Raw genomic sequence first — 16,346 nt, forward strand, 5'->3', positions numbered from 1 at the left:
CCAAAAGCACACATACACAAAACAAAAACAAAAATAAGAAACCAAAAACAAAAAAAAGAAGAAAGAAAATTGGGAGAACAGAGAGCAGAGAGGACTTGAAACCCAAAGTACCTTCTGTGCCTAATAACCATGACAAGCAGAGTTTGAGAAATAGACAAAAAGGAACTAAAGAGGTGGGAGTGGGGGAGGGCTGCAGAAATGCTCAGGCAGAGGCAGTCCTGCTGGTCTTAGCTATACAGGGACAGACAGAGAGCTTGGAAATGTCTCTGTCTATGCCCAAAAGAAAACTTCAACGCCTAGGAGTTGCCTTAGGGTGCAGTGGATTAAGGATGTGGCATTGTCACTGCTGTGGCTCCAGTCGCAGCTGCGGCTCGGGTTCAGTCCCTAGCCTGGGACCCTCCTCATGCCATGAGCATGGCTAAATAAATCCCGAAACTTCAACACCCAAGCAGAGCCCTTCTAAACTAGACCTTTCCAGCTTTTTCAGTTATGCTTCGTTATAGCCTGTCATCTACCCTAAGTGACAGCTATACTTACTATCTGCTAATCACTCATTCAGTGCATATTTATTGAGCACCTACTGTGTCCTAATCAGTAGACAAGTAAGATTATGACATGTTAGAAGAATTAATTCATTTATTCCTACATAGCAGCATGAGCATGCCTAGAAAGTAGCCTTTTTTTTTTCTTTGTGCTTTTTCTTTTTAGACCCAAACTCGCGGCACATAGAGATTCTCAGGCTAGAGATCAAATCGGAGCTACAGCTGCTGGCCTACTCCAGAGCCACAGCAACGCCAGATCCAAGCCGCGTCTGCGATCTATACCACAGCTCACGGCAATGCCAGATCCTTAACCCACTGAGCAAGGCCAGGGATCAAACCTGCAACCTCATGGTTACCATTTAGATTCATTTCCACTGTGCCACGGTGGGAATTTCTAGAAAGCAGTCTTTATCTTTCTATCTCCCTGCCCTCAAACCTGGCTTGCCAAGAGTTTCCCCTTCCTGGTCTCCGAGCTGGGGCCCTCCTCTTCAGAGCAGTCTTTAGCCTTTTTGATGGAGAATTGGGAGGAAACTGGAAGGAAGGAAGAAAGGCCAATTCACGAGTGTGGAACTGGACTCCAGGACTGGAGGAGATTTTTAAGGGCTATGGTCATGTGAGAATAACTGATAGGTGAATGAGAAAGAGAGCCAGCAGATTTTAGGGAAAACTTGGTAATTCTGGGTTTCTTTCTGGGTGTGAAGAATTACAAGTAAAGACCTTGAATAGTTTTAGAAATTGCTTTTGGTTTCACAGAAAGCATCCTTTTGGAATTCCCGTCGTGGCTCAGTGGTTAACGAATCTGACTAGGAACCATGAGGTTGCATAGGCTAGAGGCTACAGCTCCGATTAGACCCCTAGCCTGGGAACCTCCATATGCCGCAGGAGCGGCCCTAGAGAAGGCAAAAAGACCAAAAAAAAAAAAAAAAAGAAAGCATTCTTTTGATCTAGAAAGCACTATGGGGACATGACATGTGCTTTTTAGACAAATATTCATATTCACAGACACCTTGTCTGTGCGTCACCATGCAGGGCTGAATAAAACAGACCTGGTCCCTGTCCTTCTGAAGCTAGAAAATATGAAATATGAAATAAATGTGTTTATGAAAATATGAAATAAACAAGTATTGAGTGATATGCATTTTGAAGGAGAGAAAGAGGCACAGGGTCAAGAGTGCTAATTGGGGAACTGCTTTATGTCTTTGGAACGCATCCTGCTCCTCAGGCTTTTTAGTGCTGAAGCACTTTTTTTTTTCTTTTTTTTTTTTGGTTTTGTCTTTTTTTCTATTTTTTTCTAGGGTCACTCCCGAGGCATGTGGAGGTTCCCAGGCTAGGGATCTAATCGGAGCTGTAGCCACTGGCCTACACCAGAGCCACAGCAACGCGGGATCTGAGTTGCGTCTTCCACCTACACCACACAGCTCACGGCAACGCCGGATCCTTAACTCACTAAGCAAGGCCAGGGATCGAACCCACAACCTCATGGTTCCTAGTCAGATTCGTTAACCACTGAGCCACGACGGGAACTCCTGAAGCATTTTTTTGATAGTGTACTGTATCAAAAATCCAAATGTTAGAGTTCCCGTCATGGTGCAGCAGAATTGAACATGACTAGGAACCACGAGGTAGCAGGTTCGATCCCTGGCCTTGCTCAGGGTAACAGCTCTGATTAGACCCTGAGCCTGGGAACCTCCACATGCCACGGGTGTGGACCTAAAAAGACAAAAAAAAAAAAAAAAAAAATCCTAATGTCATATTGAAAAGCCCAGATGTCACTGTCTTCAGAATGTCATGTCAGGTGTCCCATTTAGGCTGTTCTCTCCTGATACATTGCCTTTTTTTTTTTTTTTTTTTTGTCCTTTTGCCATTTCTTGGGCCATTCCCGTGGCATATGCAGGTTCCCAGGCTAGGGGTATAATTGGAGCTGTAGCTGCCAGCCTACACCACAGCCACAGCCACTTGGGATCCGAGCTGCGTCTTTGACCTACACCACAGCTCATGGCAACGCCAGATCGTTAACACACTGAACAAGGGCAGGGACCGAACCCGCAACCTCATGGTTCCTAGTCGGATTCGTTAACCACTGTGCCACGACGGGAACTCCTACTTGCTTTTAATAATTTTTTTTTTGTTTTTTTTTTTTGTCTTTCTGCCATTTTCTTGGCCTGCTCCTGTGGCATATGGAGGTTTCCAGGCTAGGGGTCGAATTGGAGCTGTAGCCGCCAGCCTACGCCACAGCCACAGCAACGTGGGATCCGAGCTGCGTCTGCAACCTACACCACAGCTCACGGCAACGCTGGATCCTTAACCCACTGAGCAAGGCCAGGGATCGAACCCTCAACTTCATGGTTCCTAGTCGGATTCGTTAGACACCGAGCCACGACAGGAACTCCCTACATTGCTTTTATAAAACATAATTCTGCCAACTGTATGCCTGTTGTACAGTGACCGACTGCCCCATTTGCCCATACCGAGCAGTTTCCACGGTTGGTCACCCTAACCTGTTGACAAATCTGTTTCCCATTGTTTCCAACTCTCCAGGAGGGAATGGAAGGCTTCTTATCTCTATTCATGCAATGGCTTGCATGTAAAAGCAGCATTAATATAAACACAACAGTAAGTTGTGGCTTAGCTGGTTATGAACCCTGACTGGTATCCATGAGGATGTGGGTTTAACCCCTGGCCTCGCTCAGTGGGTTAAGGATCTGGCATTGCCGTGAGCTGTGGTGTAGGTCGCAGATGCAGCTTGGAGCCTGGTGTAGGCCACCAAAAAAACCCAATAGGGACAGTTTACACTTGAGGATTGGTTATATTCCAGGCCTTGTGGTTAATGGTTAACTCCTTAGGACAACCAAATGAATTTTCTCCTTCTGTAGAGAAACTGAGGCTAAACCAGTTAAGCCCAGGATTTCAGAGGTTGGAGCTGAGGAAGAGAACTTAGTGGCCATTCCCTGTATTAGCATAGCGGTTTTCCAACTTTTTGATCTCAGGTCCCCTTTGCACTTTTTTTTTTGGTTTTAGTTTTTGGCTGGGCCCATGGCATGGAAGTTCCAAGGGCCAGGGATGGAATCTGAGCCACAGCAGTGATCCTTAACCCACTGTGCCACCTGGGAACTCCCCCTTTACACTCTTGAAAATTATTAATGATCCCCCCAAACTTTTATGTCTAGTTCATCAGATATTAACACTAATAATTAAAAAATTTTGGCATTCCTGTGGTGGCGCAGCAGAAACGAATCCTACTGGGAACCATGAGGTTGCAGGTTCGATCCTAGCCTCCCTCAGTGGGTTAAGGATCTGGTGTTGCCGTGAGCTGTGGTGTAGGTTGCAGACGTGGCTCGGATGTGGTGTGGCTGTGGCTGTGGCGTAGCTAACAGGTCCAATTAGACCCCTAGCCTGGGAACCTCCATATGCTGTGGGTGTGGCCCTAAAAGGACAAAAGACAAAAAAAAAATTAATTTACACGTCAATGAGCGTTAACATTAACAATACATTTTGTAAATGAAAAGTAACTTTATTTTCCAAAACAAAACAGCTTTAGTGGGAACAGTGGCAACTTTCTTTAATGATTGGCTTAAGAGAAAAATCCTAGATTTTCACACCTGCTTCTACATTCAATCTGTTACAAATGTGTATTAAGGAGTTCCCGTCGTGGCGCAGTGGTTAACGAATCTGACTAGGAACCACGAGGTTGAGGGTTCAATCCCTGGCCTTGCTCAGTGGGTTAAAGATCCGGCGTTGCCGTGAGCTGTGGTGTAGGTTGCAGACGCGGCTCGGATCCCGCGTTGCTGTGGCTCTGGCGTAGGCCGGCGTCTACAGCTCCAATTCGACCCCTAGCCTGGTAACCTCCATATGCCGCGGGAGCGGCCCAAGAAATAGCAAAAAGACCAAAAAAAAAAAAAAAAAAAAAAAAAAAGTAGTAACTAACCTGTGAAAAACACTGTGCATTTGTGAAGGAAAAAGAAAAAAGCAAATAACTTCTTAGTATAACAGTGACATTTTTTGCCTTCGTAGACCCCCCTCCCCCAGGTCCCTAGACATTTTAGCTGGCGCTGCTGTACTGTATAAAACTGTATTGAATCGCGCATTTACCCTTTTCAATGCCTTTGCGCCAGGCTTCGAGGTAAGAGATAATCATTGGTTTGCACTAATGCTCAGCTTTGGTTTTTATGCAGTCTGGGCCTTGCCATTGACACCGTCGAGGAGACGGATTGGAAAAACACGCACCTCCCCTCGGCCAAACTCTAACCTGCAAGCTCTTCCCCGGTTGTCCATACTTTGGACTACAACTCCCGGCAGAGCTCGCGGCAGGGGGGGGGGCGGTATCCGCAGCCGCGAGGGGCGAAAGTGACCCACGCCGTGACGGAGTGAAGGGGGTCGTACCTTTTTCGGGGGGCAGGCGCCGTGCCACAATTGGAGGATCCGGGAAGAGGGGGTGGAGCCAGTGTTTGGGTCAGCCAATAGTTTGCGGTCAGGCAGAAGCGAGGACGGGGCGTGGCAGCACTGACTCGCGGGCTGCGTGGGGCTCGCCGAGCCCAGGAACGCGGGTGTCTGAGGTAGGGACGCGTAGTTCTCGTGTCCCGACGGCTGGGCGCGGAAAATGGCGGCGAGATGGAGCAGCGAGAACGTGGTGGTGGAATTCCGCGACTCCCAGGTGAGCTGGGGACCAAATGGAGCCTTCTGAGCATGCGCCCTTCCCAGTTCCCCTCCCCCACGCTGCCGGGTCTGTCTCAGGGCGGCTGGCGACCCCCAGCCCGGGCTGGGGAGATGGTCAAGGGGGTGACCTGGAGGTGTCAGAGCTGAGTGGATGAGGGTTACCTTGAAGACCGTTGGGGGTGGTTGGGGCTGCCATGGGCGAGGTTTCGGGGTTTCCCTCGTGGATACAGGAGTGGGGTCGGCCTGAGGATATCCAAGTGCAGATATTGCGCTCTAGTGAGCGCTGAGGGAAGGCTTCCCACCACCGGAGTGGAGAGCGAGGGGGTGTTTGCTCCCCCTGCACCTAGTGACTTTGGGCAAGTTGCAGAACTTCTCTGAGCCTTAGGTAGATGTATTGAACCCTGCCTCACAGAACTTTGATGGAATGGAGTTAATAAAAAACTGCACGCGAGGTGCCCGTTTCAGCGCTTAAACCTTTAAGTGGTCTCTGATGCTAGGGTAGTGGAAGATACCGCGCAGTGAAGAGGCGTATGCATTTCGTGTGTTGCTCGGTTCGAATCCCAGCTCATATCTTAGCCTGTCATCACCCTTTGTGCATCTTTTCTCACCTGTAAGAGGTGCCAATTGTGTCTCTCTTAAAGGATTGATGTGAGAATTTTTATGAGGTCATACACTTAAAATGTGTGGCACAGTGCTGGACACATGGTGAGCCTAAAGGAAACTTAGTACTTTTTTTTTTTTTTTTTGTCTTTTTGCCATTTCTTGGGCTGCTCCCGCGGCATATGGAGGTTCCCAGGCTAGGGGTCCAATCGGAGCTGTAGCCGCCGGCCTACGCCAGAGCCACAGCAACGCGGGATCCGAGCCGCGACTGCAACCTACACCACAGCTCATGGCAACGCCGGATCGTTAACCCACTGAGCAAGGCCAGGGATTGAACCCGCAACCTTGTGGTTCCTAGTCAGATTCGTTAACCACTGAGCCACGACGTGAACTCCAAGAATTTTTTTTTTTGAAGTTCCCGTCATGGCTCAGCGGTTAATGAACCCGACTCGCATCCAAGAGGATGCAAGTTCGACCCCTGGCCTCGCTCAATGCGTTAAGGATCCGGTGTTTCGGTGAGCTGAGCTGTGGTGTAGGTCACAGACACAGCTCTGATCCCCTGTTGCTGTGGCTGTGGTGTAGGCCGGTGTCTACAGCTCCGATCCGACCCCTAGCTTGGGAACCTCCATATGCCGCAGGTGTGGCCTTAAAAAGACAGAAAGACAATAATAATAATAATAATTTTTTAAACCGTTTTTGTATTCTGTGCTTTCCATATGCCCAGCCTTGTGCTAAATGGTATATATACATTTCCTTTTTCTTTTTTCATTTTTTTTCTTTTTTCCTTTTTAGGGCTGCACCCACAGCATATGGAACTTCCCCAGGCTAGGGGTCAAATCCAAGCTACAGCTGCCGGCCTGTACCACAGAATCCAGATCTGGGCCTCATCTGTGATGTACAGCTCACTGCAATGCCAGATCCTTAATCCACTGAGCGGGACCAGGGATCGAACCTGCATCCTCATGGATACCAGTCGGGTTCGTTACCTTTGAGCCACAATGGGAACTCCCTACATTTCCTTTTTCTTTTTTCTTTTTTTTTTTTTGTCTTTTGTCTTTTTTGTTGTTGTTGTTGTTGTTGTTGCTATTTCTTGGGCCGCTCCCTCGGCATATGGAGGTTCCCAGGCTAGGGGTTGAATCGGAGCTGTAGCCACCGGCCTACACCAGAGCCACAGCAACTCGGGATCCAAGCCGCGTCTGCAGCCTACACCACAGCTCACGGCAACGCCGGATCGTTAACCCACTGAGCAAGGGCAGGGACCCAACCCGCAACCTCATGGTTCCTAGTCGGATTCGTTAACCACTGTGCCACGACGGGAACTCCTACATTTCCTTTTTCTAATTCATGAAAGAACCATGCAAGATAAGTAGATGTCACCCCATTTTTTCAAATGGGGAAACTGATCCTCATTTGGCTGATCTCAAGTGACGTGGCCAAGGCCTCCCATTATGGGGCTGCATTGGGATTTGATTGCAGCATCTGGCCCCAGGGCTTCATTGGACTCATTACATTCTCTGCTTCATCCTTTGTGAGCCTGTCATGCAGTCGTTCCACAATAAATATGTCATGCTCTTTTTTTCCCTGCGACAGGCAGTGTCTTGTTGGCTATCTTCATTCATTCAACCATATTTATTGAATGCCTTCTTGGTGCCAGGCTTCCATTCACTCATTTATGCAGTGGGATTTATTGAGCTTTTGGCAGGTGAATAATGTGCCAGGCACTGTGTTGGTGCTCAGGTGATTTATACTGAAGGGGAATCTAGGTTTAGGATAAGGGGGTGATGTGATTTTTCCTTTCTAAAACCCAGCCCTTCTTTTGCCATAAAAATGAACGATTGGAGATCCTCCCATGGTTTTGCTTTTTGGTGCTCTGGATACACAGCCCCCATGGAAAATGTGAGCAGCCACATTTGCATTAAAGAATCCTAAAGCTCTTTGCACTGTTAGCATGTGTCTCCAGGAGGCCTGCTCTCCCGGGGGAGGTGCCAGACTCCTGGGGAAAAAGAACCGCATTCTTGTTACCCTTCTTGTTAATTGCTTTCACCGGGGACTCAGAACAGAATCACGTGTCCTACCTCTGAGCCTGCTAATTTGGAAGTTACTAATCTGCAAACCCTTTAATTTTCACAGAAGCCCAGGTAGTCTCACCCCTACTTCTCTACAGAGATGTAATTGAAAAGACCTGCAGAGAGAGCGCTGTCACACAGATTAGGATGCTATGAAGTCGTATCAAATAATTAAACCTAAACAGCGGTTGTCATAGTAAGAGAACAAAGTAAATTGGGTAATTTAACTGCCTTGCAGGAGTTTCTGTTTCTCTCTCTGATTTTTCTGTTCATTTGGAAGGGTACGTCTTAGTGAGAATTAACATGGCTTTGTGATTAATTTTGGTGATAATTGGGGGGGTTAGGGACACATTTTATTAACAATTCATTAATGCAGAAAGGAAAAAGTTAAAACACTTCACACTGCCTTTCTGAAAAGGCTAGAACAATAAACTTTCAAACACCCCACCACTTTTATTTATTTATTTATTTGTTTATTTATTTATCTATCGTCTCTTAGAGCTGCACCAGCAGCATATGGAGGTTCCCAGGCTAGGGGTCCAATTGGAGCTGTGGCCCCTGGCCTATGCCACGGCCACAGCAATGCAGGATCTGAGCCACATCTATGACCTACACCACAGCTCACAGCAACGCCAGTTCCTTAACCCACTGAGAGAGGCCTGGGATCGAACCTGCATCCTCATGGTTGCTTGTGGGGTTCGTTAACCACTGAGCCACGATGGGCACTCCGCCACCGCTTTTAAAAATCATTAAAAGGGAGTTCCTATTGTGGCTCAGTGGATTACAAACCCGACCTTTATCCACGAGGATGGAGGTTTGATCCCTAGCCTCGCTCAATGGGTTAAAAACTCTGGCATTGCCATGAGCTGTGGTGTAGGTTGCAGATGAAACTCAGCTCTGGCATGGCTATGGCTATGGCTATGGCTGTGCCCTGCTATTACAGCTCTAATTTGACCTCTACCCTAGGACCTTCCATGTGCCACAGATGTGGCGCTCAAAAGCAAAAAAAAAAAAAAAAAAAAAAAAAAATCTTCAAAGCTTTCAGGTTTTTCAGAGGAAAAACCCCAGCCTGAAGGGCAGAATTCTTTTTTACAGTTTCTATGTTCCATTTACTTTGTAAAACAGAAATTATGTCACCGATTGTGAGGAACCTTTGCTGCTTGGCACCTCCTCTGAAGTGGTCCCTGGAATCATTGAGTGCGAACACTAAGAAAGCTTAGACAGTGGAGTTCATGTTGTGGCACAATGGATCGGTGACATCACTGTGGCACTGGGACGCAGGTTCGATCCCTGACCTGGCACAGTAGGTTCAGCTGCAGCTTAGGTCACACAACTGCGGCTCAGATCTGATCCCTGGCCTAGGAACTCCATATGCCACAGGGTGGCCAAAAAAAAAAGAAAGACAAGAAAAGGAACCAGAAAAAAAAGAGAAAACTTAGAGATAGTCTACTAGAGCACCAGCATCCAGATGTAGAACTTTCTGAGATGACGGAAATGTGGCTCTTTGATATTTGAATTGAGGCTAGTGCAGCCAAGCAGCTTTTTTTTTTTTTTTTGTCTTTTTGTCTTTTCTAGGGTCATGCCTGTAGCATATGGAGGTTTCCAGACTAGGGGCTGAATCAGAGCTGTAGCCACCGGCCTACACCACAGCCACAGCAATGCCAGATCCAAGCCACATCTGTGACCTACACCACAGCTCACGGCAACACCGCATCCTTAACCCACTGAGCAAGGCCAGGGATCGAACCCGCAACCTCATGGTTCCTAGTTGGATTCTTTTCTGCTGCGCCACGACGGGAACTCCAAGCTGCTGTATTTTTAAAGTGAATTAAATTTCATTAATCACTTGAACAGCCACTTGTGGCTGGTGGCTGTGGTATTGGAAGGTTCAGTTCAGGGGAGTGGAGAGGAGTTTCTACTCAGAGTTAAAGTGGTGGACTGTACAATTAGGAAGTCTCCAGCTGGACAGTAAGTGCAAAAATACTACAGATGGAGACTGCTGTGATGAAGATAAGAACTCTGCACACCGGGGTGTAAGGAATGATTGGCTACCGGGACCTGCGGTGTAGCACAGAGAACTCTACCCAGTATTCGGTGATGGTCTATGTGGGAAAAAAATCTGAAAGCGAATGAATGTGTTGGAGTGCCGGTTGTGGCGCAGCGGAAATGCTTGGATTCAGCATTGCTGTGGCTGTGCATTCGGCCCTAAAAAGCCAAAAAGAAAAAAAAAAAAAAAGAATGGATGGGTGTACATGCATAACTGAGTCACTTTGCTTTTGTTTGTTTGTTTGTTTTTGTCTTTTGTCTTTTTAGGGCCACACCCTCCGTGTATGGAGATTCCCGGGCTAAGGGTCTAATCAGAGCTGTAGCCAACACTGGATCCTTAATCTACTGAGCAAGGCCAGGGATTGAACCCACCTTCTCTTGGATACTAGTAGGGTCTGTTAACCACTGAGCCATTACGGGAACTTCTGAATCACTTTGTTATATAGCAGAAATTATCACAACATTGTAAATCGACTATGCTTCAATAAAACTTTAAAGAAGTGAAAAAACAAAACAAAACTGTGGACTCATAGAAGCTCCACTTTAGCAAGTCACACTTGCATATGTGACATATCTGAAACTCACTGTATATGTGACATACTGTGCAAACTCACTTGCATATGTGACATATCTGAAACTCATTGTATCCAAAATAGCTGGACATATTCTGGAAGCACTCTCCCTCTATCCCAGCTTCTTGCTTCCTTCCAATCTGTCCTCTACACAGAGTGATTTTTTTTTTTTTTTAGAAAAATCGAGGTTTATTGAGGTATAATTAATGTACAATAATAATTTACTTTTTTCTTTCTAATGATTTTTATTTTTTCCCATTATAGCTGGTTTACAGTGTTCTGTCAATTTTCTACTGTATAGCAAAGTGACTCAGTCACACAAAATTCACCCCCCCTTTTTTTTTTTTTTTTTTTTGTCTTTTTGCCATTTCTTGTGCTGTTCCCACGGCATATGGAGGTTCCCAGGAGAGGGGTCGAATCGCAGCTATAGCCACTGGCCTATGCCAGAGCCACAGCAGCGCAGGATCCGAGCCGCGTCTGCAACCTACACCACAGCTCACGGCAACGCCGGATCCTTAACCCACTGAGCAAGGGCAGGGATCAAACCCGCAACCTCATGGTTCCTAGTCGGAGTCGTTAACCACTGCGCCACCCCGGGAACTCCAAAATTCACCCTTTTGAAGTTCCCTCGTCACTCATTGGTTTAAGGATCCAGTGTTACTGCTGTGGTGTGTATTTGATCCCCAGCATGGAAACTTCCATAGGCCACAGGCATGACCCCCCTGCCTCCCCCCAAAAAAATCCTCTTACACTGTTAAATGTATAGTTTGTTGAGTTTTGAAAAATGTGTGTAGTCCGGTAGGCACTACTGCAATTAAGATAGAGAACCATAGCATCACTCCAAAAAATTCCCTTGTGCCCTCTGTAGCCCGTCTCCTTCCCTCACCCCCAGACTGTGGCAGTGCGCTGATGTGCTTTCCATAACAAATGGAATGTGCAGTGTACAGCCTTTTGAGTCTTGCTTTTCTTTCCTTTTTTTTTTCTTTTTAGGGCCACATTTGTGGCATATGGAAGTTCCTGGGCCAGGGGTTGGATTGGAGCTACAGCCACTGGCGTACACTCCAGCCACAGCAACTCCAGAACTGAGCCTCACCTGCAACCTACACCACAGCTCAGGGCAACACCATATCCTTTTTTTTTTTTGTCTTTTTGCCTTTTCTAGGGCAGCTCCCTTGGCATATGGAGATTCCCAGGCTAGGGGTCTAATCGGAGCTTTAGCCACCAGCCTACACCAGAGCCACAGCAATGCTGGATCGGAGCCACATCTGCAACCTACACCACAGCTCACGGCAACGCCGGATCTTTAACCCATGAGCAAGGCCAGGGATCAAACTCGCAACCTCATGGTTCCCAGTTGGATTCTTTAACCACTGTGCCATAACGGGAACTCCAATGCCACATCCTTAACCCACTGATTGAGGCCAGGGATTGAAGCCGCATCCTCATGGGTACTAATCCAGTTCCTAGCCTGGTGAGCCACAATGGGACCTCCAAGTCTGGCTTTTCTAACTTGGTCTAGTGCTTTTGAGATTTGTCCATGTTGTGGAACATACCAGTGAATCTGTTCCTTTTAGTTGCCCAGCAGTGTTCCTGTGTTTGGATAGACCCCAATTTGTGTATCCATTCACCTCTTTATGGACATGTACTTGTCATGTACCAGGCGTTGTGCTAGCGTTCGATTCTCTCAGGGAGTTGAAGTCTCATGGTGGAGACCTATAAGCAAATAGACGACTATTATAAAGTAGCAGAAGTGCTGTATAGAGATAAGCCGTGGGTTCTGTGGAAGCACAGAGGAGGTGCTAGATGTGTGCAAGAGGGTGTGGTTCAGGATAACTTCAGAGAGCCTGAACAGAATCCCGAAGGACAAGAGGGAGTTGGCCCGGCGAAGAATGGGGAGAAGGCAGAGGAGGCAGCTGGCGTCAGAGTCCAGAGGGGAAAGAGTGTGTGCCTGAGTTTGGGGGCTGGAAGGAGTTCATTTTAAAGAGTTCACTTTGTGCTCCTGTTAGCCGCACACGCGCAAGGATTCATGGAGTGTTGGAATGGGATTGGGAAGGAGAGCCATGAGACGGGCTGGAAAAGTGAGCAGAAGAGCTGTCTTTTTTTTTTTTCCCGATCTTTTTGCCTTTTCTAGGGCCGCTCCCACAGCGTATGGAGGTTCCCAGGCTAGGGGTCGAATTGGAGCTGTAGTCACCGGCCTACGCCAGAACCACAGCACCACAGGATTCGAGCTGCGTCTGTGACCTACACTATAGATCACGGCAATGCGGGATCCTCAACCCACTAAGCAAGGCCAGGGATCAAACCCGCAACCTCATGGTTCCTAGTCAGATTTGTTAACTACTGTGCCACGACGGGAACTCCAGAAAGTGTTTTTTTTTTTTTTTTTTTTTTTTTTAAAGGGCCGCACCTGCCACATATGAAAGTTCCCAGGTAGGGTCTCATTGGAGCTTCACTGGCAGGTCTACACCACAGCCACAGCCATGTGGGATCTGAGCCTCATTTGCTTACCCATGCTGCAGCTTGCGGCAACACCGGATCCTCAACCCATTTAGCGAGGCAAGGGATCGAACCCACATCCTCATGGACACTAGTTGGATTCTTAACCCACGGAGCTACAACAAGAGCTCCCTAAGTAGCTGATTTAAATCTTAGTTCATCGTAGGGTATGAAATTCCACTCTCCTTTACTCCTCTAAGTTGTCTTTAATCCACAGCAAGCCCTGCTTTCAGACTGTTGGGGCTTCTCTCTCCGCCTTTATGGGACTCCCTCTCTTGCAATGGGATTGTGTCAAAACCCTCACTCTTCACCCTCTGTCCAGACCTAGCATCTCTCAGCCGTGGCCCATCAGGCGCGGTGAGGATGGCCAGGCCTTGCGGGGTTGTCCTGTCCTCGGCGAGCACCATCTCTTATTCTGGTCAGTTTATTTTCGCATCCTTTGCTTGGAGCTCTTCCCCCTCTCCATTTCCCGCTTTGGCACACCCTCCTTCGTGCGCTTCTGCAAGCATACGGTGGCTTTTTTTTTTCTGGGGTAGGGAAACATCAGTTAGGTGTGGGTTTTTTGTTTCGTTTTCATTAAAAAAAAAAAAAAACTTGCTCTATTAAGATAATATGGTGAGTTATGTACTATTTTCAGGCTTGGCTCCATTATCTTTCTGTGTCATTCTTTTTTTTTTGCTTTTTAGGGCCGTACCTGCAGCATATGGAGGTTCCCTGGCTAGGGTTCGAATCAGAGTTTCAGCTGCTGGCCTGCACCACAGCGATAGCAATGCGGGATCTGAGCCATATTTGTGGCCTACACTGCAGCTCACGGCAGTGCCAAATCCCCAACTTACTGATCGATGCCAGAGATCCACCCGGTACTCATGGATACTGGTTGGATTTGTTTCCGATGCGCCACAATGGGAACTCTCCTTCTTTGTCATTCTTTAATCCTTCTAGAACATGCCATTGTGTAGATATGCATAATTTACTTATAGATAACATCAATTAAATAACTCTGAGTGTGAAAGTTTGCTGTGTTTTGAATAGGTTCTGAGTCAAAGGGTGTGTTTGTTTGATTTTTTTTTGGGGTACTGTTACCAGATCACACTTTATTGTCACTGTACCACAAACTTAGCAGCTTGAAACAACACCTGTTCATTAGCTCATAGTTCTGTAGGTCGGAAGTCTGGGCTCTGGGAGTTCCCTTAGGGGCTCAGTGGTAATGAACCTAACTAGCATCCATGAGGATGTGGGTTTCATCCCTGGGCTTGCTCAATGGGTTAAGGACCCAGCGTTGCTGTGACTGTGGTGTAGGCTGGCAGCTGCAGCTCTCATTTGACCCCCAATGTGGGAACTTCCATATGCTGCAGGTGTGGCCCTAAAAAGAAAAAAAAAAAAAAAAAAAAGTTCAGGCTCTGCATGGTTGCTTTCTCTGTTCAGTGAAGGCTGAATCCAGGTGTCAGTTGGTTGTGTTCTTGTGGGTGGGTGGTTGACTAGGGAACAGACTGCCAACAAGCTCATTGAGGTTGTTAGAAGATTTTGATTCTTTTTTTTTTTTTTTTTTCTTTTTGCCATTTCTTGGGCCGCTCCCATGTCACATGGAGGTTCCCAGGCTAGGGGTCCATTCGGAGCTGTAGCTGCCAGCCTACGCCAGAGCCACAGCAACACCAGATCCAAGCCGCACCTGTGACCTATACCACAGCTCACTGCAACTCCAGCTGTAACCCACTGAGCGAGGCCAGGGATGGAACCCACAACCTCATGGCTCCTAGTCGGATTCGTTAACCACTGCGCCACGATGGGAATTCCAGAAGATTTTAATTCTTGAGGGGCATAGGACTGAGGTCCCAGTTTTCTTGCTGGTTGTTATGTAGGGGTCACTCTCAGCTCCTGAAGGCCACTCTCAGGGCCTTGCCATGTGGCCCTCCATCTTCACAGCCAGCCACAAAGACTCTCCTCACGTTAAATCCCTCACCCTTCTAATCTCTGACTTCCTCTGTTTCTGATCTCTAGACCTAGCTTTAAAGGGCTGCTGTGATTAGGTCTCTCTATCCGCCTACCCCCGCCAGCCCAAGAATTTTTTTAGGGGGCTGCACCTGCGGCGTATGGAGGTTCCCATGCTAGGGGTCAAATCGCAGCTGTAGCCGCCGGCCTACCCCACAGCCACAGCAACATGGATGGAATCCTAGCTTCATCTGTGACCTCCACCACAGCTCACGGCAATGCCACATCTTCATGGATACTAGTTGGGTTCTTAACCTGCTGAACCACAACGGGAACGCCCCCAAGAACTTTTGAATCATTCCATATGGAAACTCTGTACTCAAACAATAACACCCGACTCCCACTCCCGCAGCCCCTGGCAACCTCTATTCTCCTCTCTGTTTCTCTGAATTTACCTATTCCAGGTACCTCATATAAGTGGAATTATGCAGTACTTGTCCTTTTTTTGGTCTAACTTACATTTCATGTCATGTGTTCAGGGTTCATTCGTGCTCTGGTATGCATGCCGCTGTGTGTATGTACCGCGTTTTATTTGTCCATCTGCTGGCGGGCATTGAGTTGTTTCATGTCTCCTATGGTCACCTGATTTGGGACTTTAATTACATCTCAGAATCCCTTCACAGCAGTACCTATTTTAGTGTTTGAATAATGGGGAGAATGTATACATACCCCAAGAATCTTGGGGCCACCTTGGGATTCTTGCTACCACATACCCTCTAGGAGGATTGTACTACCCCTGGTTGGAGGTACCATTTTGCCTTTTTCATGCCCTTAATGTCTAAATTGCACAGAAGAGTTCTGGGAGTGGCACCTCTATTCACTGCCTGCCATTCCAGATGATTTTTCTCTGCTCACAACTCCAGTGGAATGAAGGATGCATAATAATCCCTTTTCAGCCTCCACTGAAAGCACTCTGGCTTCTTGTCCCTAATATTACTTGCGACATGTTTCTTGAGGGTGTACAAGTGTGAAAAACCCATTAATAAGACCAGCGAGAGGGAGGAAGAGAATTTCTGTTCACCATTTGTGATTTGTGAATATAGCAGAATGTAGAAAATGCTTTCTCTCTTGATAGTCTCTTAGAAGGAACGCAGAGCATTTAATAACCAAACAGAGGCACAAACTGTTTCCAATAATGCCCTGAGGATGCAGCAGGACTTGAACTTGTCCAAATTAGAGAATTTAGGACTGTAACTACCATGATTAAAGTTAGCCTCGTGTTTCAGCCTGAATACAAATCCATTTTTTTGGTGTGTTCTTTTGGAAATCGGATATTGGACCCTGAAAAGATGATTCTTCCTAGAAATTGGAAGACCTGGGAAATGGAAACCAGTAAAAATGTGCTAGAAATCTCAAATCGAGGAGTTCCTGCTGTGGTACAA

General features: G+C 47.1%; 1 protein-coding gene across 1 annotated transcript in view; it reads left to right on the plus strand.

Moving 5' to 3' along the window:
• WDR59 (WD repeat domain 59) overlaps nucleotides 5,001-16,346 on the plus strand; it is an 87,174-nt gene continuing 75,828 nt past the window's right edge. Inside the window, 1 exon segment of the mRNA XM_021093785.1 lies at nucleotides 5,001-5,193. Within this exon segment, the coding sequence (XP_020949444.1) occupies nucleotides 5,140-5,193 (54 nt within the window). The 5' untranslated portion in view covers nucleotides 5,001-5,139.

This window comes from Sus scrofa, chromosome 6 (assembly GCF_000003025.6).
Source record: "Sus scrofa isolate TJ Tabasco breed Duroc chromosome 6, Sscrofa11.1, whole genome shotgun sequence".
Lineage (NCBI taxonomy): Eukaryota > Metazoa > Chordata > Mammalia > Artiodactyla > Suidae > Sus > Sus scrofa.